General features: G+C 43.9%; 1 protein-coding gene across 1 annotated transcript in view; it reads left to right on the top strand.

Moving 5' to 3' along the window:
• Positions 1-21,411, top strand: part of INTS9 (integrator complex subunit 9) — an 82,210-nt gene that overhangs the window by 37,690 nt on the left and 23,109 nt on the right. Inside the window, exons 6-8 of the mRNA XM_084767188.1 lie at positions 42-128; positions 12,495-12,615; positions 13,261-13,395. Of these exons, the coding sequence (XP_084623314.1) occupies positions 42-128; positions 12,495-12,615; positions 13,261-13,395 (343 nt within the window). The remainder of the gene's footprint in view (positions 1-41; positions 129-12,494; positions 12,616-13,260; positions 13,396-21,411) is intronic.

Genomic DNA, 21,411 nt, shown 5'->3' with positions numbered 1-21,411 from the left:
AAATTGTTCTTCAATGTTCTTCATGCTTTGTTTAAACTTAGGCTTCTCATGGAAGAGCTGGTGAATTTCATCGAAAGAGTGCCAAAGGCCCAGTCTGCCTCCTTGTGGAAGAACAAGGAGATACAGCGGTGAGAACAGCCCTCTCCTTGGTGGCTACAAAGCTTCAGGAGTCTTCTTTGGTCTTGGTTTTATGCTTCAAAATGACCTTGTTAGAGTGAAAGGTGAAAGGGTTTTGTTTAATTCACACAGTCAGGCTCCGTGCTGGGTGTGGGAGCTTTAGCAGACATGGCTCCAGGTGTTCTGGGTCTAAGGAGCCAGGTCACTCAGGTTTTTCTGGGACTGTCTTAAGAGATCTTCACCACAGTGCTGTCGACACTCAGAAAGTAAAGAGCTAGAGATGGCAAGAGGGATCCGTGGGTAAAGGGGCTTGCCACCATTCCTGTGAAGATTAGATCCCCAAGACCCACATTGTGGGAGAGACCCGAACCTCACAGGTTAGCCTCTGACTTCTATTCATGTGCCTTGTCACATACATCGTGCATACATACACACAATATTTTTTTTAAGTAAGAAAGCAATGTCTTCTGCTTAAGGAAGCTAAGGAGAACATTTTTTAGATGAAGTCAATCAACTGTATGAAAAGATTTTCTTATATAAAGGCTGGGGATGGGAAGGTAATTCCATGGATAAAGCATTTTCCCCACATTCATGAAGATCAGAGTTCAGAACCCTGATAAGAGTGAGCAAGCAATCCCAGCACCTGGGAGGCAGAGACAGGGGCTCCCTGGAGCAAGCTGGTTAGACTGAGTAGAACTGGTGAACGCTGGGTACTGCAGGAGGGCCTGCTGCTGTCAATAAAAGGAGAGCCATTGAGGAAGACACCTGCATCAGCTTTGGGTCTCCACACATGTGCACAAGTGCACATATACATGTACACACACACACACACACACACACACACACACACACACACAGTAGTTGTGAAGAGGCACCAGGTTTTGTTTCATGAGAGGATGAGAAATTCAGTGTTGATGAATGTGGGCAGAGAGGTAAGGGGGGAGGGGCTTGTGAGGTTGAGACTTGTGCCATTGAGTATGCGTGGGTCACTAGCAGAGGCTTGTAAGGAGAATGGCGTGACCACATTTGTTTTTGAAGAAGGGAACTCTGGAAGCGGCATAAGAATGCAGAGATGAGGACAGGGAGACCAGCGGGGACCGTTTCAGAAACATGACAAAAGTCTGAACTAGGTGGTAGCAGTGAGCAGGAAGAGGAAGCCTACAAACTCAGAGAAGCTTCTGAGTTGGGATTTAAGGAATCAGTAAGTATAAAGCGAACTGCAAAATAGTGAACAGGAGGGTGACTGGAAGCCAGGGACACAGGGCATTGCCACTCTTTGAGGGCATGTCCTGCAGTTCCCTGTGTGGTGGAAAGGGAAGTAAGCGTTCTGCGCCCCTTTCTCCTGTCGTGCATGGATCTTCTGGACGTGTTCTTGGTTGGTGGGATGGTGTGCGGTGTCTGCATCATCTGTAGCCAAGCTGTGCTGTCTCTGTTTGAATGGCTTCCTTCATCAGCCACTCCCACAGAACGGAACATGGTCCCCTCTCCTTGTGGCATTTAAAGTCTCAGCTCCTTTTCTTCTCAGCCCTTACTGTGCCACTGTCTGTTTGAGCACACTGCTCCACATGGGACCCCAGATCCTGACAACCTCCCTCCTTAAAAATCCTAGGGCTGTGCTTGCTTTCCCTGTAATAGACCGCACATGTCTTGGCCTCCATTTCCTATTTCCTCTTGTTTATGTCCTTATGTACTTGGCTGCAAATAGTTTTGGCACATCAGAAGTAGTGTTCAAAGGTCAGTGTTGCTGACTTCCCAAGCCTTGGGCCAAGTCTTAGGAAGTTCTGAGTCTTAATTTACCTCTGCTGTGACCTTGAGCAAAGTCCCCCTTTCCTCCTTTGCCACCCTTTCTTTGTAAAAACATAACAAAATAGCTGGCTTCCAGAGTAATCTCAGTACATATTAGGAAGAGTGTGAATGGAGCTTGAAAGAAGGGAGGGGAAGGGCGGGGCCCTCGAGGCTATTCATGAGGTGCTCATTTAAAACCTCTCTTTAAAAAGGATGCGTTGCTTGAAACAACCACCAGTGTCTCACCTCACCACCTGGTGGGCAAAAGGTAGAAAGGAAAAGGCGTCTTGGCAGGGAAGTAGAGACGTCAGGTGCCGCTGAAAGAGACCCATGTGCATTCTGGTCCTGATCGAGTCTTGTACTTTGGCTTTGGGACACACGATGGAACTTAGTTATTGATGGCAAAAGAGAGAATCTACTGCTGAAAAGAATATGCTGAAGTAATAAAGCAAAAACCCCAGCTTTGGCCTTTTTCTATCCTGGATAAACTCACCATAAATATTAGAACTGGCATTAAAATCGAAGCACTCTTTGAGGCTGCTGATGGCTCATTAAGGAAAGCACCTGCCCTGCAAGCACGTGTTCCCACCTCAGCATCTTCTTAAAGCCAGGCACTTGGTGTGCATCTGTGATCTGGTGCTCGAGGGAGAGGTAGGCAGGGACAGGCAGGTCCCAGGAGCTGGCTGGCCTGCAAGTCTAGCCTAAACAGCAAGCTTCAGGTTAAGTGGGACTTTTGTCCCCAGAATAAGGCAGAAAATAATAGAGGCCATCTGATATCAATCTGTGGCTCTGCCCTCCCACACATGGGTGAGCCCATCTGTGTGCACGCGCGCACACACACACACGATGCACAGGTGGAATGGGTCTGCTGTTGTACCTCAGGGAAAATAATACATTTTTTAAAAAAGAAGTAGTTTTTTTTAAGCTCTTCATTTTTTAGTTGGCATCAGACGACAGAGCTCTAGAGGCTCGCCACGGGCTAGGTACTACAAGTGCCGCATTTGGTCAGCTGCCGGATCCGATGCTGAAGGGTGCCTGCTACCTTAGGTCCCTCTCGGACCACCCCTCCCCAGTGATGCAGTTCTATCCTCTGTGATAGAAGTGTGAGACGGGGCCTAGACTGTCACATTCCTGCACTGAGGCAGCTAGAGCACGCTGAGTGTGTCTTGGCCGTTTAGGAATACAAGCTGCCAAATCTACCCCTTTTCTTCTTTTTTTCATTTTTTTAAGAAGCTCAAATCTGGCTGCTTTAGGGGTGATTATTTTCTTTAAATCTTTTTTTTTTTTAAGTGTTGGCTTATACAGTAAAATAAAATCCTGTGATTCAGGCGAACCACTGGAAGTCAGATTTGAGACTTGAGCCCCTGATTTTACTTCAAACTACACAGGGATTCTCAAAATAGATCTTGGTCAAGTGCCTGGAATTAATGCATCTAAGTAGCTTGAGTATAATAAGGCCATCAAGTAAAGAAAACAATAAATTAAAATTTTTCAAGCTTATTGGTCAAAAAAATCTGACAAATTCTCTTAAATCATTTGAATTAGCATTTGATTTATTATTAGGATGTATATTCAAAAATCCTATTACTCTTGCTTTTTGACAGTTGTGTGACTTCTTGCCTCAGTTGACAGTCCCTAAAATTTATGTAGACGATGTTAGCCATCCTTCTTCCAAATTGTGACACTACAATTTATTCTTCCTGAAAAAAAGAGGTATAGTTTTGAAGGGAGAGAAAATCCATGCAATAGAATTTTCTCACATTCACCTTAAAATTTTGATTTTTAATGATCAATTTTAAAGCAAACTATTCCACCTAAGAAACTGCTCTGGTGCCTGGTATTTTTAATTAAATGTTTTATAAGATTAGAAGTCATAATGTCATTATAAGGCATTGCTAGATATGGTGACACACACATGCAATTCTAGCACCTAGGAGATAAGGACCAGAGACAGGAGAAAAGTTCCAGGGCAAGCTGGGCTACTGGTGAGAGATTCTGCATTAAAAAAAAAAAATGACAAAAAAATTTTAAAAATACAAATTCTTTTTTTTTTTTAAATTAAAAATAAGCCAGGCAGTGGTGGCACACACCCTTAATCCCAGCACTAAGGAAGCAGAGGCAGGCAGATCACTGTGAGTTCGAGGCCAACCTGGTCTACAAAGTGAGTCCAGGACAGCCAAGACTACACAGAGAAGCCCTGTCTCGAAAAACCAAAAATAAATAAATAAATAATAAAAATAGAAAAAAAATCACAGGATATCGTCATAATCCTTTCAAAAGCATTAAGCAATTAAGACTGGAAGTGGAAGATTCACGTTGTAGGAGGTTTTTAAATGCATGTTAAAGCTGTTACTCCTTTGCTGTGCTGTTGCTTGGCTGTGTGCTGAGGTGTTTATTTAGGGCGAACTGTATAATAGGAAGAACTCTGGAAAGTGTGGACTTAGCGGTCATCCCAACTAAAGTTTGCCTTTCAGCTCTGTTTCTTGTACCTAAATCAACTCGTTTCTTCTAGGCTCAGTTTCCTCATTTGTGAAGTTGAGATGGTTGTTAACCACCTTGCAGGATGCTGTGGTGAAGCTCTGAAATGGTCCTTACTGCTTTAGCGAGACAGTTCATGTTATGGTTTGATTTTTTTGTTGTTGTTTTTGTTTTTTGGTTTTTGTTTTGGGGTTTGTGGGTTTGTTTTAGTTTTTTGAGACAGGGTTTATCTATGTAACAGCCCTGGCTATCCTTGGAATCGCTCTGTAGACCAGGCTGGCCTCAAACTCACAGAGATCACCTGCCTCTGCCTCCCAAGTATGGGGATTAAAGGCGTGCGCCACCACACCCAGCCTTCTGTTACAGTTTGAATGAGAAATGTCCCCCACAGGCTTATGTATGTGAACATTTGATCCCTAGCTGGTGATGCTGTTTGTGTGGTTGTGGGATCTTTAGGAGGTGCAGCAAGAGGAAGTCCATTTCTTGAGGGGCAGAACCTTTAGGGGGTGTAGTCTTGCTGCACACCTCAGGGGGCAGGTTTTGAAGGTTTCTAGTCTCTTCCTACTTCCTGCTTAGTCTGTCTGTTTCCTGTGTTCTGGCTTCCTGTTTCTGTCACCTACCTCTCCCACTATTACAGACTCTAACCTCTAACCCTCTGGATCCAGCCAAAATAAACATTTTATTCCTTAAGTTGCTTTTGGTCATGGTGTTTTATCACAGCAACAAAAGTGTGACTAACCCAAGTTAGCAGGCAGAGCACACCTGCCTTCAGGCCTGATTCATCTTAGATGCTGCCTTTCTTGTTGAAAGCAAGTGGACAAGGAAACTGTTTTAAGCCCACACTTGACCTCTGCTTTAACTCTGTCAGCCATGATTTTTGAGACTTGATGCCCTCTCCTGTAAGATACATAGAACTGAACTGCGTGATCTCTATGTACACATACAATTGTTGAGTGTTGAGCCCTGTAATCCCAGACTCCGTGCTTCATTTTAAGTCAATAAATTAGCCTTCAAGGGACCTATTCATTGGTACCCAAACTCGAAGGGTGTTGATGGAAAAAATACATTTCTATTACTTCCTAATGAGGCTTAGAGCTAGTGGGGTTCATCTGTCCGTGGGTGTGTCCTCGTCAGCAAGTTCACTTAAACAGCCAAAACAGAAAGGTGTTGTTCTCAGTGACCGGCATCCTCTCAGATAGTGATCACCATGCTTTGCCATAGTAATCATCTTTTTCTTTCTAGAAATAATCTGGTCTAGGTGGGCTGTGGTGGTGCAAGCCTTTAATCCCAGCACTCAGGAGGCAGAGACAGGCAGGTATCTGTGAGTTCCAGGGCAGCCAAGGCTACACAGAGAGACCCTGTCTCGGAAAGAAAGAAAGAAAGAAAGAAAAGAAAGGAAGGAAGGAAGGAAGAGAAAGAAAGGTATGAAACCAAAAAAATCAAGGATTATAGAGTTTCCAGTTAATATTGAGAAAATTCTGGTTGGTAAGCTCAGTACCAGGATCAAGCCCACCTCTTGTACGTCCCTGCAGCACTGATGTCAGGTGGTCTCTATTGAGGGTAGGCAGTTTCTGTTTCTCGTATTCTTTGCGTTCTTATATCTGTCCACTTGTTCAACAGGCACTTAGTGCCCGATCAATGTGCTCACCGCCTGCCCTCGAGTGGTCCCTGTAGGCCTACAGGTCTTAACTCCATAACTGAGACCCACGATCTGAGCTTGCTGCTTGTGCTGCTGAGATGCGGGAAGAGGCAGCAGGACTTTGGCCCAGTGTCAGTAGCCCAGGAAAGAAGTTTATCAGGCACTCAAGTGCGATAAGAAAAGAATGAAATGATGAAATCTTTTAGAAAGTACTTATGAAAAATTTAGACTATGAAAATTTGACTTTGATAAATTAGAAAGCCAGAAACAGAACCAGTTCCCCCTGGGTTTCCTTATCCTACTTCTCCTAAATCAGCTAATAATCCTAATGGCTTTAAGTGGGTCTCTAAGTGCCCCGCTGTAACTGTGACCTCACATTCACATAGCTCAGAAAGACAGGATGTGAGGAGATAGGTCTCTATGACAGAGTGATCCAGCGTCAGGGGAAGGTAAAGAAAGGACCAGCAGGAGTAGGTGGAGACAGGAAACCACCCTGCTGAGTAACCACCAAGTGCCTGGCATTGGGGTTACCTGTGGAAAGCTCCCGCAAAGCTTAAGACATACAGCCAAGGGGTGAGACTCCGTAGGCTATATTGGTTCAAATGTAGCAAGAAACCATCCCAAGACAAGCGATGGGATGAACAACAATAATTGGCTTGGTGAAAAACAGCCAGCAAACACCGTGAAAGAGACAAAAGAACTCTTAAGTTAGCATTAGCATTAAACCAGAGAATAATGAAGTTTTGTTCTTCTGAAAAAGCTTTGACTGGCCCCTATTTTTAGACTTTAGCCTAGCTAGTAAAACAAACAAACAAACAAAAAACCCTCTAGACTATTTGTGAGAATGTAGTTGTCAAACTTTTATGAAAAGAGAACTTCCAGATAGAGAGATGACAGGTACTTTCAGTTCTGCAAGGCAAAAACCGTTCATTAGGAACTAGAATAAGCTATACGAATAATTTAGGCACTGTTGTATGCATCTATGCAAATATTCATATACACATGCATGTATATAGATATGTATAATATACTATATACAGTGTGTATATATATATATATTTTTTTTCTATATACAGTTGGTCCTGTGTATCTGGGAGTTTCGTGCTCATGAATTCAACTGCTAATAGAAACTATTCAGGAAAATATCACTTCTGCACTGAACATTATTTCTCGATAGTAAAGCCATTTATAGTACATTTACATAACACTATGGCCATACACTATGTATGATCAGTAACCTAGAAATTACATAAAGTGTAGTAGACCTGTCCAGCATAGTGGCACACCCTGCTGAGACAGGAAAATTGCTTTTTTGAACTCTGAAGTTCAGACCTGCTATCAGTTATATGACAAGACTCATCTCTAAATTTTTAAAGAATAATAAAGTATATTGGAGAATTTGCATGTGACTCTATAAGCACTATGCTGATTCATAGAAGGAACTTGAATATTCACAGATTTTGGTATGTTCCTGGAACCAGTCCCCTATGGAGCCTGAGGAACAATTTTGTCTTTGTTTGTTTTGGGTTTTTGGTGATGGTTATTTATTTCTTTGTTTGTTTTGAGAAATGGTTTCTCTGTATAGCCTTGGCTATCCTAGACTCACTCTGTAAACCAGGCTGGCCTCAAACTCACAGAGGTTTGTCTTCCTCTGCCTCCCGAGTGCTGGGATTAAAGGGGTGCCCCACCAAACCCAGCTTCAATTTTGTATTTCTTAAGAAAATTAATTTGGCTGGTTGGTGGTGGTGCAAGCCTTTAATCCTAGCACTCTGGAGGCAAAGACAGGCTGATTTCTGTGAGCCTGGTCTGCAGATCTAGTTCCAGGGCAGCCAGGGCTACACAAAGAAACCTTGTCTCAAAAATAAAGGAAGGAGAGGGCTGGAGAGATGGCTCAGTGGTTAAGAGCGCTGCCTGCTCTCCCAAAGGTCCTGAGTTCAATTCCCAGCAACCACATGGTAGCTCATAACCATCTGTAATGTGATATGGCGCCCTCTTCTGGCTTGCAGGAGTACATGCAAGCAGAGCACTGTATACATAATAATACATAAATAAATAAAATCTTTAAAAAAATAAAGGAAGGAAAAGGAGAAAGAAAAGAGAAAAAGAAATTTATATATTCACTGTATGTCATTTATTTGCTATTTGTAAGGAAGAAATTTTTCCCCAATTTAGAGATATAGAGAAGAAAGGGGGTTAAATAAATCCTTAATATTTCAACTAAAAGCAGGAAAAGTCAGCCTTAGATGTGGAAAGCAGTCTGTTCCCAGCTGTTCTGTACAGATGGGGTTATTAAAATGACCTTGAGGGTGCCTGAGAAGAGCAGCCTGAGCAATTATAAGGCTGCCTCTATAGCAGAGCATAGAACCAGCAGCTGTGTGTCTGGGGATGGATCGCACTATAGTCCCCAAGGGCTCAACTGCTTCTGTCTTACCGTCCTGGGTTGCTGGGACTGCAGCTGTGTGACAGCGTCACAGTCCCACCACAGTATAGCTTCCCGTTTCTGCATCTCTCAGCAGGCTTCAGGTAAACTCAGGTCCAGCTGAACAGGATCACTTGAAGGCTCACCTGACATTGAACTAAGGCCTCCCTCAGTCCTTCCCTGAGTGCCTATTAGTTGGGCTTTTACAACATAGCAGCTGGTTTCACCAGAGGATGCAAAAACAGGACAAAAGTGTCTCTCTTTAATCTCATCATTTTTGTCATACTCTGTTCATGAGAAGCAAGCACTTGGTCCATGCTCAGGGAGGGTGGTAAATACAGGACAGTGGGGTCATGGGGAGTCCAGTCTACAGTGCCCTACCACAAAGCTCTAATCCAGAAAGTCAGACCTGAAGCCAGAGTTAGCCGGGCTGCTCAGTTTCCTGCTGCGTTCACTGGAGCTTTCGTCTGGTGTTTTCCCTGGTTCTCACTCTGTTTTAGAGTGAACTCAAACTTCACCTGCTAATGCAGTTCAGATAGGCGTCACTTAGGATCGCTGGTCTTTCTCTTTCCTGGGATGGCCATTGTGTGTACAGCTGTCTGTGCTGCTTGGATTGAGTACTCAGTGTAGCATATACAAAAATGAGAATGAAGTTAGCTGTGTGCGTGACAGCATTGGGTAACATGTCTTGTTATTCTGGTGTGTATTAGTAAAATTAGAAGTAAAGGCCTGCTTAACAAGCCTGCTTCCCTCACAACAGTGCTGTGTTGAACTGCTGTTGGAAACATGGAGGGGAGTTTTCTGTGCAAAGAGTGCTGTCTGCAGCTTCTCTAGACTCCATGTTTGAAGGTTTAGCTTGAAATATGTCTGGGTTTTTCACAAGCCTTTTACACAACTTCTTTTTTCTCTTACACAACTTTAATGGCTTGCTTCCCTACCTAAAAGACCGCAGTACGTTCTCTAATATAGACCCCGAGTTACCAAAGACCAAAACCGTACACATCTCCCGTGTTCATGCTCGCCGTGTGCCCGCAAGATTCAGACCCTGACTCCAACTGCTGGCTGAGTTAAGGCTGCTTCATCTCCAGCAGAGTGACCCATGTTGACAACAACTGCTGCAGGTCTCAGGAAGGAAGGCTTGGTGCTGCTTTCTGCGGAAGCAGTGCCAGGTATCAGGTGGTGGGTGAGGAAACCCACAGAGGGAAGGTAGCTATGAGTCTCGTCTTGTGTGTGACTTTTTAGTCAGTGTCCTAGAGAAAGGAGCCAGTTTGGGGGGAGGCACCTAAAACACACTTAGCTGAAGGAGGTGGTGCGCTTAGGGCTGCACACTGCTCTTCTGGCCACTCCCATGACGGCCTTCTAGCTCTGGCCTGAAGTCAAGGAGTCTGGCTCCCGTGCAGGCCAGGGGAGAGGTCATTTTTCCTGGAGAGCAGCCTTGGGAGGTCCTAGCACTAGACCTTGGGGGTGGGATTTAAAGGAGTAGCTTGGCTTCTTTCTCAAGACCTTGGAAAGAGGTCAGAGCCATTGCCGCCCATTAGAGCATCGTCAGGGTTGAGGGACAGTGTATATGCTTCCTGGCTGTGGTGCCTGTCAGTGTCACACATTTGGGTTGAAATCCAGGCTTGTCTGAATGTCACTCCTGTCTTTCTATCCTGTCCCAGTACCTCGCAGAGAAACCTCTCCTTCCCCAAAGCAGCAGTTTCTGGGCTGCCTGGAGTAGAGAAGCTGTCACAGTGTCCTGCCTGTGGCCTTGTGGGGTGTGCTTCCTGACCGCTTCCCTGCTCCCTGATAAGACATCTTCCCAGAGCATGTGTTAGCCACCCAAACTGCGAAAGACAGAGAATGTTTGTTCATCAGAGGGATGTTTTTGATGCAGGTGTTAAAAGTCATGGTTGTAATTTATTCTCTTTCATACTAAGCCTGGCCTGTGTTAAACCCAGTCTTTTCTCGGCCCCACCAGTGAAGTTTGTGTATTTGTGAACAGGAAAGAGAATGTGAGATGTTGTGCAGAAATGCCTGGTGTGGGGTATAGCTCAGAGGCAGAGCACGATCTATAATGTGCAAGGGCTTGGCTTCATCCCCAGCACTGTGGGAAGGGAACAACAGAACATGGATATAGTTCAAGTAGAAATGATCTGTGTTAGAGTGTGTATATGACAAGCAGCTGCAATGACAGCTCAGTGGGTAAGAGGACCCGATGCTCTTGCAGAGGACCTGGATTTGGCTCCCAGCATCCACATAGCAGATCATAACTGCCTATAACTCCAGTTTCAGGACTCTGGCTCCCTCTTCCGGTCTTCTTGGTATCAGCCACTCACATGATGCACACATACAGTCAGTCACTCACACATACACATAAAAAATAAAAATTAAATACCTCACTTTTAAAGTATATATTGTTAAACCTGAAATTTTCAAGAAAATCAAATCCATGATTGTCTAATTGAAGCAAGCTTTATTAGGGGGTGCATTCAGGACTGGCCAGTCTGGCTGCCTCTCCCTAAATTGGGTTTTAGAGAGCAGCCCCTGCTGGCCTCTTGAGATCCCTTTTATGGGAGAGATAAAGTGTTTACAGGGCGAGAGGGTTGGCTGTGATACATTGTTAGAGAGACACAGTGAAAGGGAAGGAAAGGGGTTAGGGTATACATCATGGGAATGGGTCACAAGTTTAGTGTAGGTTGAAAAACACATTCTGTAGTTTACATCAGAGCGAAGAAACAAGAACTGACTCTTAGTTACAAGCGGAAACCTTAACCTGCAAGGATTAAACACAGGGCAAACAGGAACTGATTCTTTAACTGCAAACAGAAACCTTAATGTAACGTTATTGTGTATTTTAAATTCTGATTTCCTGTCTAAATGTTGTATAAACTCTGTTCCACATTTGCCCCCTGATAAGCCAATAAAGCAGCTTACAGCCAATCGATGAGCAGGGTAGAGAATAGGGCTGGACTTCCTGCGGGGGGGGGGGGGGGGAGGAGAGGAGGCAGGGGATTCAGCCAGGGGTAGAGGTCCAAAGAAGATAGGAAGGAAGGAGCTGGTGCCGAGGAAAACTATAAAGTGCCCGTATCACTGTGATGTTTGCTGAGAGTAAGACAAAATAACATAGAGGATTAAGAACAAACTTAAACTGCTCAAGATTGTGTTGTAAAGACTTGTATTATAAAAGAGTCTCAATTATTTGTGTGATAGCCGGGTTAAGAAATAAGCTTTATAAAAATAGCTTCAACACCTTAACCTGCACAGAATGAAGGGAACTTATTCTTAATTGTCTTAACTGCAAACAGAAACTTAACCTGTTCAGACACTATTAATAAAATAACTTAAAAATGGTGGGCAAGAAATTTAAAAACTACATCAAAGAATAGTGCAAAAGGGGATTGGAGAGATGGCTGAGAGGTTAAAAGAGTACTGGCTGCTCTTCCAAAGGTCCTGAGTTTAATTCCCAGAAACCATGTAGTGGCTCACAACCATCTATAATGAGATCTGGTACCCTCTTCTGGCATTCAGTTGTACTTACAGGTAAAACACTGTGTACATAATAAATAAATAAATATTTTTTTTTAAAAACAGTGCAAAAGAAAGTAGTAATGGTAGGCTGGAGAGATGACTCAGAGAGAGGTTAGAGCACTGGTTGCTCATCCAGAGGTGCTGAGTTCAATTCACAGCAACCACATGGTGGCTCACAATCATCTATAGTGAGATTTGGTGCCCACTCCTGGCATGCAAGTGTACATGCAGACAAATCTTTAAAAAGAAAGAAAAAGTAGTAATGGTAAGATAGAGACAAAAAGAGAGGTGAGAAGCTGGGAGTGGTGTTGTACGCCTATAATCTCAGCAGTTGGGGAGGCGGAGGCAGTCATATCTCTGTGAGTTTGAGGCTAGCCTGGTCTACAAAGTGAGTCCAGGACAGCCAACCCTGTCTCGAAAGATAGACAAACTAATGAATCCATGAACATGCCAATAAATCGGTCGACTTAAGTGGTCACGTTACTAGAAATATCTATTAATTGATGCCATGTTCACCGAGTGATTGGCACTGTGGTGTGTTTGCAGGCTACTGCCTTCTCCTCTCAAGGATGCGGTGGAGGTGTCAACCTGGAGAAGATGCTACACAATGCAGGAGGTGAACTCTGCCCTGAGTAAAATCCAGCTGGTGGGATATTCTCAGAAAATTGTGAGTGTTTTCACGAGGGCTGTCAATTCACGCTGAGTCCACAGGGGATTCTTGTAGCTCTCTTTTCAAGCTGCATGGTCACCTTTGTGCTAGTCCCAAGAAAAAAGAACCCTCCTTGGTGTTTGCTCACCCGTCACCCCCATTCCTTGACACCGGCTAGAACCAACCAGTCAGCTGGTGCTGAGGATGGAGAAAGGCATCTGTCCCATCCAGTCACCTGAGAAACCAGACACACTTTTCCCCATCTGAGACAAAAGCAATGGAAACAGAAGCAGTTCCCACGGCTGACTTGAGAGCTCACCTAATGATAAGGATTTCTGCTCTGTTGTTGCCCTGCAGCTTGTGCTACTCAGAACTGGAACCAACCGAAATCAGGAAAGGAAAGCTAGCTAGTCTTTGACTCATAGTTGTTCGGTAGCTTGTCACCATTGCCTTTAGATGCCTGGGCCCCATGTACCTTGTGACAAAACATGAGAAAAAACTGCAGTGGCTTAGACTATGGGACTGTTTCTATTGTCTGCAGCACAGACTCAGTTATTTCCCTTTGTTTTCAGTTTGCTTTAAAATAAGGACATTTCTATTGCTTTTTCCTTTAAACCAATGTAGCTTGCTGATGGCAGGCATGTTCTGTGTTGTTCTTTTTAGGAGCTTTTTGGTGCTGTCCAGGTGACCCCTCTGAGCTCTGGCTACGCCCTCGGAAGCTCCAACTGGATTATCCAGTCCCATTATGAGAAAGTATCATATGTCTCTGGATCCTCCCTGCTTACCACACACCCTCAGGTAAATTAGCTTTTAATCACCAGCCTGTGCTTATTTAATTCTAATTCAGAATGTCTCTAGTGTATTATGAGCAGTTTTTAAACCTCCACACTTTCTGTTATAGCTACTCTAGGAGGCTGTTTAGAGCCCTACATTCAGGGCTGTGCTTTGTTTGGAAGGAATTCTGTCATCCTCAGGTCACCTCTAGGATGATGACTCCTAGTCATTCCTAGACCGTGGGCTGATGTAGGACACAGAGGTTGTTGATGCTCTCAGCACATACTGCCCGCTGAATACTCACCCAGGGCAGGTATCGGGCGCTGATCTCAGTGTCAGGATTGAGCGACCACAGGCAAGGTCTCTGCTTGTCAATCTTGGCTTCAATTGACAACAACTAGGACAGAAGATGAGTAAATGCATGAGCTGTATGCTTTTAGACTGGACTAGGAGTCCTGGGAACAGCACCGCAGGTTTATTCCTAGAGGAGTGCAGATAGGTTAGGTTGGGCAGTCCTTTTAAAACCAAGATTAAAGAACCAGGTAAAGCTGGGAGGCAACGTCTACAGCGATAGCTGATGAAAGTCCTTGGAGCAGAACAAGCCGGGCATGTTGAGAGCAGAGAAAACATTTGTGACCACAGTGTACGACACAGTCAGGGAAGGAGCAAGGCCAGGCCACACATGCCTTGGTAGACTGTGATGAATTCTGATTGTATTCTTTTAGTCATACTTTTGTTGTTGTTGTTGTTGTTGTTGTTTTGGTGTGATTGTGGTGTGTATACTTGTTAGTGTGGGCATGTGTATGTGTGTACATATGCATGAGGAAAAAGGTCAAGGCCAAGTGTCTTTCCTTGATCCATCTCTACCTTGATTCCTTGAGACATGGTCTCAGTCTCTCATTGAACTTCTGCCAGCCTGGCTATCCTGTGAGCTTCAGGGACCCACATGTCTCCCCCTCAATTCAGCTTACAGGCTTGTGCCATTAGACTCAGCTGTTTTAAGTGGGAGCTGGGGATCTGAACTCAGATCTTCACGCTTATGCTGCAGGCACTCTACCCACTGAGCCACTTCCCAAGCCTCTTCCTATTGTGTGCTTTGTTTTGATTTATTGAAACAAGGTCTTACTATGTCACCCTGGTTAGCCTAAAACTCACTGTCTAGACTGGGCTGCCTTCCCACCCCCTCAGCCTATCAAGTGCTCAAAGGCGTGCGCACCCATGTGGAAGGGAAGCTATTAGTATGTTTAAGTCAGTCATGCAGTACAGTTACATTTGGCAATACGTTGTACATAACTGTCCTCGAGTATTTATAGAAAACTTACCGTTTATTTTCTAACCCCAGGCTCTTTTGTGTTTGTAAAGAAGAGTGGTCAGGATTATATAGTCAGTTGCTGAATGTATAGATCTCTTGCAGGAGTCCCTGTCACATCTTGTCTTTGAAACTTGCTACTCTTTGAACATAACGTTAAGATGTTATTGTCTTCATAATAAAACAGAAGTTGAAGCTTAGACCTGGATCCCAGGCCCTTGTGCTTTCCTTGCTGTTCTGCCCTTTCCCCGACAGCTGCTCTTGTCTATACTGTCAGCCACCTTCTCCTGTCAGAAGTTTTCTCTCCCTGGGTAGAAATCCTTGTCCTTGCGCTGTGTCCCTGTGTGGGGTTAGTGCTTACCACACTTCTTACAGAAAGCTCTTATGTTTTAGAAATATTTGCTGTATTTGTGACAGATAAATGCATGATTTAAACATATGTTTGTATGTGTATGCAGACATAGACATACACCTTACAGAACCGCTAACCCAAGCTTGCTAGCTTACCCCATTGTCACATAGGAAATGAACTCTCTGTTCCCTTTGAAAACTAGGTGCTGCTGCCATTCTGCAGGGTTTATTCATGCTTTCCGTGGGGGCTGAGGCTCTCATGTGACCCAGGCTGGCCTCAGACTTGATATGCAGCTAAGGATGACCTTGAACTCTGTCCTCCTGCCTCTCCCTCCAAAGTGCTGTCATTACAGGTGTACCTCTGGCGCACCACTGGCTCACGCCTGCCTTTACAACCAAGTTTTATCTCAAGGTCTAGAGGAGACAAGTTTTCATGTTTTCCTGTAGCTAGCAGAATTCTGGGCCCTTCCCACTTATTGAGATCAAAATCCCATCAATGTCATCATAATCTGCCTCATTGAATCAAAATTTTTATTGGCAGCTTCTTTCATTCTTGATGTATTCTGCCTTAAAAGACAGAAGGATGACTTGGCTGCCAGCTGCTCTGATTTGCCCAGCTTGGATCAAAACCTTTACAGTACTGTTGATGTAATTTCCAGTAAATTGTCCTTACAAGAGCCATAAATTTAAAGGGAAAATAAGGTCTTGAGAATAATGAGCAACATACCTAAATAACTGGTTTGAATTTCTAGTTGGCAACCTGTGCTAAACATAACAAAGGGAGAAGACTAGGGTTGTTTTTTTGTTTGTTTGTTTGGTTGGTTGGGTTGGTTTGGTTTGGTTTTGGTTTGGTTTGGTTTGGTTTGGTTTGGTTTTTTGCCCGTACATTGTTGGGTTTAGATTGAATACATGGTAATAAAGAAGCCTTAATTTGAAAAAGAAGCCCATCGCTTATTTTGAAAAGGTTTTATTAAGTTGCAGACATACCTGCTAGTGTGTGATTCACTTACAGTCAGTATACACTATAATGGCAGCTTTAAAGGTAAACGCCACAGAAAGTCTGCTGTCTTCTGGTCTACCTGGTTGGAGCCCCTGTGAACAGAGAAACACACACACACCTGTGGCAGTGATCCGTAAACACAGGAAAGAGGCTTTTGCCTAGGCTGGAGGCAGAAGGACTGGAGAGATAGCTTTAAGAAAACAGGCAAAGCCGGGCATGGTGGTGCACACTTTTAATCCCAGCACTCGGGAGGCAGAGGCAGGCAGATCGCTGTGAGTTCAAGGCCAGCCTGGTCTACAAAGTGAGTCCAGGACAGCCAAGGCTAACACAGAGAGACCCCATCTTCAAGAACAAAAAAAAAAAAAAAAGAAAAGAAAGAAAGAAAAAGAAAAAGAAAAAAAGAAGACAGGCAAGCTGGGCTTAGTAACACACACCTTTAATCCCAGCACTATGAGAGGCAGAGGCAGGCAGATCTCTGTGAGTTTGAGGCCATCCTGGTCTACTAAGTGAATTCAGGACAGTCAAGGTTACACAGAGAAACCCTGTCTCAGGGGGAAGAAAACAGAAGAATAGGAAGGGGAAGGGGAAGACAATGACATAAGCAAGTGTTTGGTTTTTTGGTTTTGGCCTTAAACTCACAGAGATCCACCTGCCTCTGCCTCCCCAAATGCTGGGATTATAGGTGTATGCCACTGCACCCAGATATATAGGCAAGTCTTTAATTGAAGAAGCCTTTATGTTGGGCCAGCAAGATTGCTCACCAGATTAATGGTGCTGGTTGCCAAGTGTGATCACCTGAGTCTAGTCCCTGGGACCCCTAAAGTGGAAGGAGAGAACTGACTCTCATAGATTGTCTTCTCACAGCGCCACAAGTGCACACACTTGCTCACAAAATAAATACAAATTCCATATGATTTTTTTTTAATGTAGAGCATGTGTGGATGGCCACTATCTTCAGAGAAGGGAAAATGTAAGTCCAAGATTTTGTGTGTGAATGACAGTGAGACTAGAATATTGCATTTGGCAAAGAGTCGACAAGATGATCATTTGTCTCAGAAGTAGTAGGCTGTGGATAATGGTGGATGTGAACCTGAGAGAGTATTAGCTAGAAACACAAGGCTGGAGCCTGGGTTGAAGGCAAGTCTAGAAACCGATTGGAGAATCATCATTCTTTCTTTAATTATATAAATAAAAGACTCGGGGCCAAAGACCAACCTGTAGGAGAGTATTTACCAGTAGACTGTGAAAGGAAGAAAAGCAATCTTGTGTAAGTATGGCTGGAAAGAGAGAAGAAAATTGAGACCATAGCTAAAGAGAGTATCCTGGACAGGAAGGAAGGGCACAGGTCTCAGTGCTGACTCTGCTGGCACTGCTGAGCACTCAGCTACCGTGCCCCCCTCTTCGGCTGCAGTACCCCCTTGATGGTGGTATCTGCAAAGCCACCACTGTTGTGTCACTTGCTTCCCCTTACATCTCTCCCTTCTGACTGACATCTCCAGTACCATGTTGACACAAGTGATGCCAATTGGTGCCCTTGTTTTGTACCAGATTTTACAGGGTGTGCTTCTGCAGTCCCTTAGATGGTGCTCTTACGTCCCTTAGGTGAAATGTGTTCACACCTTTGTATCAAGGACTTTCTCCTCTAGTCTTCATTTTCTAGGTTTTTTTGAAGGCAGTGCCCTTATAGAAGTTTTCTCTGAGTCTGATGCAGTCATGTGACCTATAGACTATTCATGAATCTTTGTTCTCTATCCTGCTCTTTAGTTCCTTCCTTAAAGTCAACTTTGCTGCTTTACCCCATGCTGCCTTTGTAAATCTGAAAAACTCTCCTGTTGTCATTTTTTTAAAAAAGATTTATTTATTTATTATTATGTATACACAGTTCTGCCTGCATGTACATCTGTAGGCCAGAGGAGGGCATCAGATCACATTATAGATGGCTGTGAGCCACCATGTGGTTGCTGGGAATTGAACTCATGACCTCTGGAAGAACAGTCGGTGCTCTTAACTGCTGTTGTCATTTTTTTTTAAGATTTTATTTATTTATTATTTATACAGTATTCTGCCCCCATGTGTGCCTGCATGCCAGAAGAGGGCACCAGATCTCATGTAGATGATTAGAAGCCACCATGTGGTTGCTGGGAATTGAACTCAGGACCTTTTGTTAGTATTTTTTTGTTTTTAGTCCACTCTGTCTGGTTAGACTTGGGTTAGATAGGACTGTTTGTTTGTTTGTTTGTTTGTTTGTTTGTGTTGCTGTTAGCACAATTAATTGTACAGACTAATGTATTATTAAATACTCCGCTGTTTGCACATATGCACGCAGAGCGTATTGATCACGTCCAGCCATGTTCTTCCCGTTCAGCTCTCCTCCCCAGTGCCTTCTCGTCACTGTCCTCTTTTGCTTAGTGTGTGGTGGCAGGTATGGGTTATTTATTCTTATTCTTATTCTTATTCTTTTCCTTTCTGCACATGAGAGAGAACATGCAACTCTTTGCTTTTTGCATTTCTACAGCTGATAATTTCCTAATGTACTGTTCCCAGTTACACCCATTTTGCTGCACACACAAGATTTTTGTTATCGTTCTGACTGAAACGGGCTACACTGTGCAGACAGCTGCCGTACTCCATCAGTCCATGTCTTGGGAGCACCTAGACAGAGTTCATACCTTTGCTTTGTTTTCTTGGAGTCTTGTTGTGCATGCTCTTATAAATGTGCATTCTTCTCATAAATCTAAAGAAAATATTATAAATTTAAAGCCCTTAAAACCATTGTTCAGATTTAAGGTGGCCACTTGGTTGGTTAGTTTGATTTTGTAATGTTGACAATTTTCTTCTGTGTTTTCCCGAAAGTCTTGTTGTTTGTTGGTTCCTTTTGTTTTCTGATGCAGTACTTGGATATGGCTGCTCCACAGTGAAACTTAAACATTATATAATTGGAGCAAGGGCCAGAAGAAAGCTGAGCTACACACAGGTCCTGAGTCTGCCGTGCCCCAGGAAGCTGGGAGGGCTGGCAGCTGGCTGGCCTCTGCGTGTCTTTCTCCGTTTGCTATCCCCGTTTTTTGTCTCCTTTGGCTGGACACTGTCTCTTCAGAGTATTTCCTTCTCTTAAAAATAACATGTGCTGCTTGAGTGCATTCCTGCCTGTGTTTGTATATTAATTTCCTCATTGCATCAAAGCTGTTCCCTAAGCCCCTCCCCTTAGCAGTGTGTGTCTGAAGAGGCAAGGGGAGATAGTATAGTGGATGTGGCCATTACAGAAGTACTGACAGGAGAAGAGCCTTCCTCCACAGTGCAGCTGAGCAACATGATTCTAAGACCCGACGTCCATGGGGAGGCTAGGGCCGGGGAATGGGGGAGCTTGTGAAGTAGGGTTTGATTGGTTTTGGAGGGCAGAGTTGTATGCCGTGGTCAGGAATGAGTTCTTTCTTTCCGAGGCAAGCCCTCCTTAACCATTTCACGCAGTCCTCCTTTTCTGCCATGTAGGGTTTTTAAGGTGTAAAAGACCTTCAGATTTCCTGCGTCACTGCTGGCCACTGATCCCCTTCTCTCAACCAGGCTACCAATTCTCCTGTCCATTTCAATCATCTAGTCTTCTGCACCCTGCCTTGCTTCTTGTTGAACCTCCTGGATCCTGTTTCACATCGAAGAGTGACATCACCACCTCACCTTAGGGATGTCAGCCCACATTTTCCCCACCTCACCTTGGCCTTATCATCTTCTATACGTGTCATTATTACCAAAAGCCATTCCCTGCTTCAAGCTTCTGACTTCTTATTGTCCACCCTGTTCGTAAGCATCATTCTGACGTTTTTAGCCCTTTCTCAGTTCTCTTTTTACTGCTGGCCTCTGCACATGTACACACAGGCATGTACACCTTTGTGTGCACATGTATTTACATACACACTACCACACATGCACTGTTAGAAGGGAAGAGGAAGGAAATAAGAGCAGCAGAGAAGTAAATATGATTCGTGTGTGTTATATATGTAAATGAAAATGTCATAGTTAGAGGCTAGAGAGATGGTTCGGTGGTTACGAGCACTGGCTACTCTTCCAGAGGAGCTGGGTTCCATTCCCAGCAACCACATGGTGGCTCACAAATGGAATATGATTCCCTCTTCTGGTGTGCATGAAAACAGAGCACTCATATACATAGAATAAATAAATAAATCTTTAAAAAGAAAATGTCATAATTAAACCTGTTATTTTATAAGTAAATGTGTGCTTATAAAATTAAATTGTTAGTGGGCCAACACAGTAAGGACAGTTCTTAATAGATTTATAGAGTTTAGGAGTTTTATTTTTATGTTATGTATATAGGTATTTTGCCTGCATGTATGTGTGTCGGGGTACCATATGCATGCCTAGTACCTGCAGAGGTCAGAAGAGAACATCAGGTCCCCTAGAACTGAAGTTATGGATGATTTTGAATCACTATGTAGGTTATGGGAAGTGAACTCCAGCCCTCTGCAAGAGCAGCTAGTGCTCTTAACACCAACCATCTTTCCAGCCCGCTAAGCTTTGAGTTTTCACTATTTTATTTCATCTGTTTATAGCCATCAGTGAGGTGCTTTTGATTCTTGAATAAGAGAAGTTTTTCTTTTTGTGTTTGAATAAAATATTCCGCTTTGAGCACTCATCAGGTGGCTATTGACACCAGTAATATAAGTATCAACCCTTTGGAGAAGTACAGACACTCAAAGTGTCACCTGGGATTGGAGGGTATCACTAAATAAAGCCTTTAAGCTTGTATCTATCCTAGAGCCTGGGAGTCACTGAGGCTGTCTCTGCTTAGGGCTGAAGTTAGTAACGTTTGTAACCCTGGTCACCAGGTATCTTGTAGTGGGTCCAGCTCAGTGGTACTCACACTAGTGCACTGGCCTGCATTTCTTGGTTGAGTTCTCAGTTTTTAAAAGAAGATCTTGCTGGCTGAGGCCCAGAGATGGTGTTCTTCAGGGTGGTCAGCTCCCATTTGTCTCCTCCTAGATCAGTCATTCTTACCTTTTAGGGGTCGTGGCCTTTCTGACCACTCAGTCAAATCTGTAGAGAAACACAGAACCGAATACACCATTTCAGGGAGTTTGGGGACCCTCTGAGGCCCACCTCCATCTCAGTCAGTTTACTCTAATGTGTATATAAACTTGTTGCTATCTTAAGCCAAATATGCCACCTACTGTGCTGCTGGGTTCCCTTTGTCACCATTTCCGTTTCCTTCCAGTATACACAGGAAACAGTCCAAGACTTATTGCATCGCTACTACTAAAAACCATTGTGCCCCCAACCAACGCACACTTCCTTCCTTTTGTGTAAACAGTTGTACACAGGTGTGGGTCTGAGATGTTCTGCCCTAGAAGGGAAAGGGCTGTTAAACACATCA

Source organism: Acomys minous (genome assembly GCF_964271855.1).
Source record: "Acomys minous genome assembly, chromosome: 18".
NCBI classification, from domain to species: domain Eukaryota; kingdom Metazoa; phylum Chordata; class Mammalia; order Rodentia; family Muridae; genus Acomys; species Acomys minous.
This window is presented reverse-complemented; position numbering and strand designations above follow the sequence as displayed.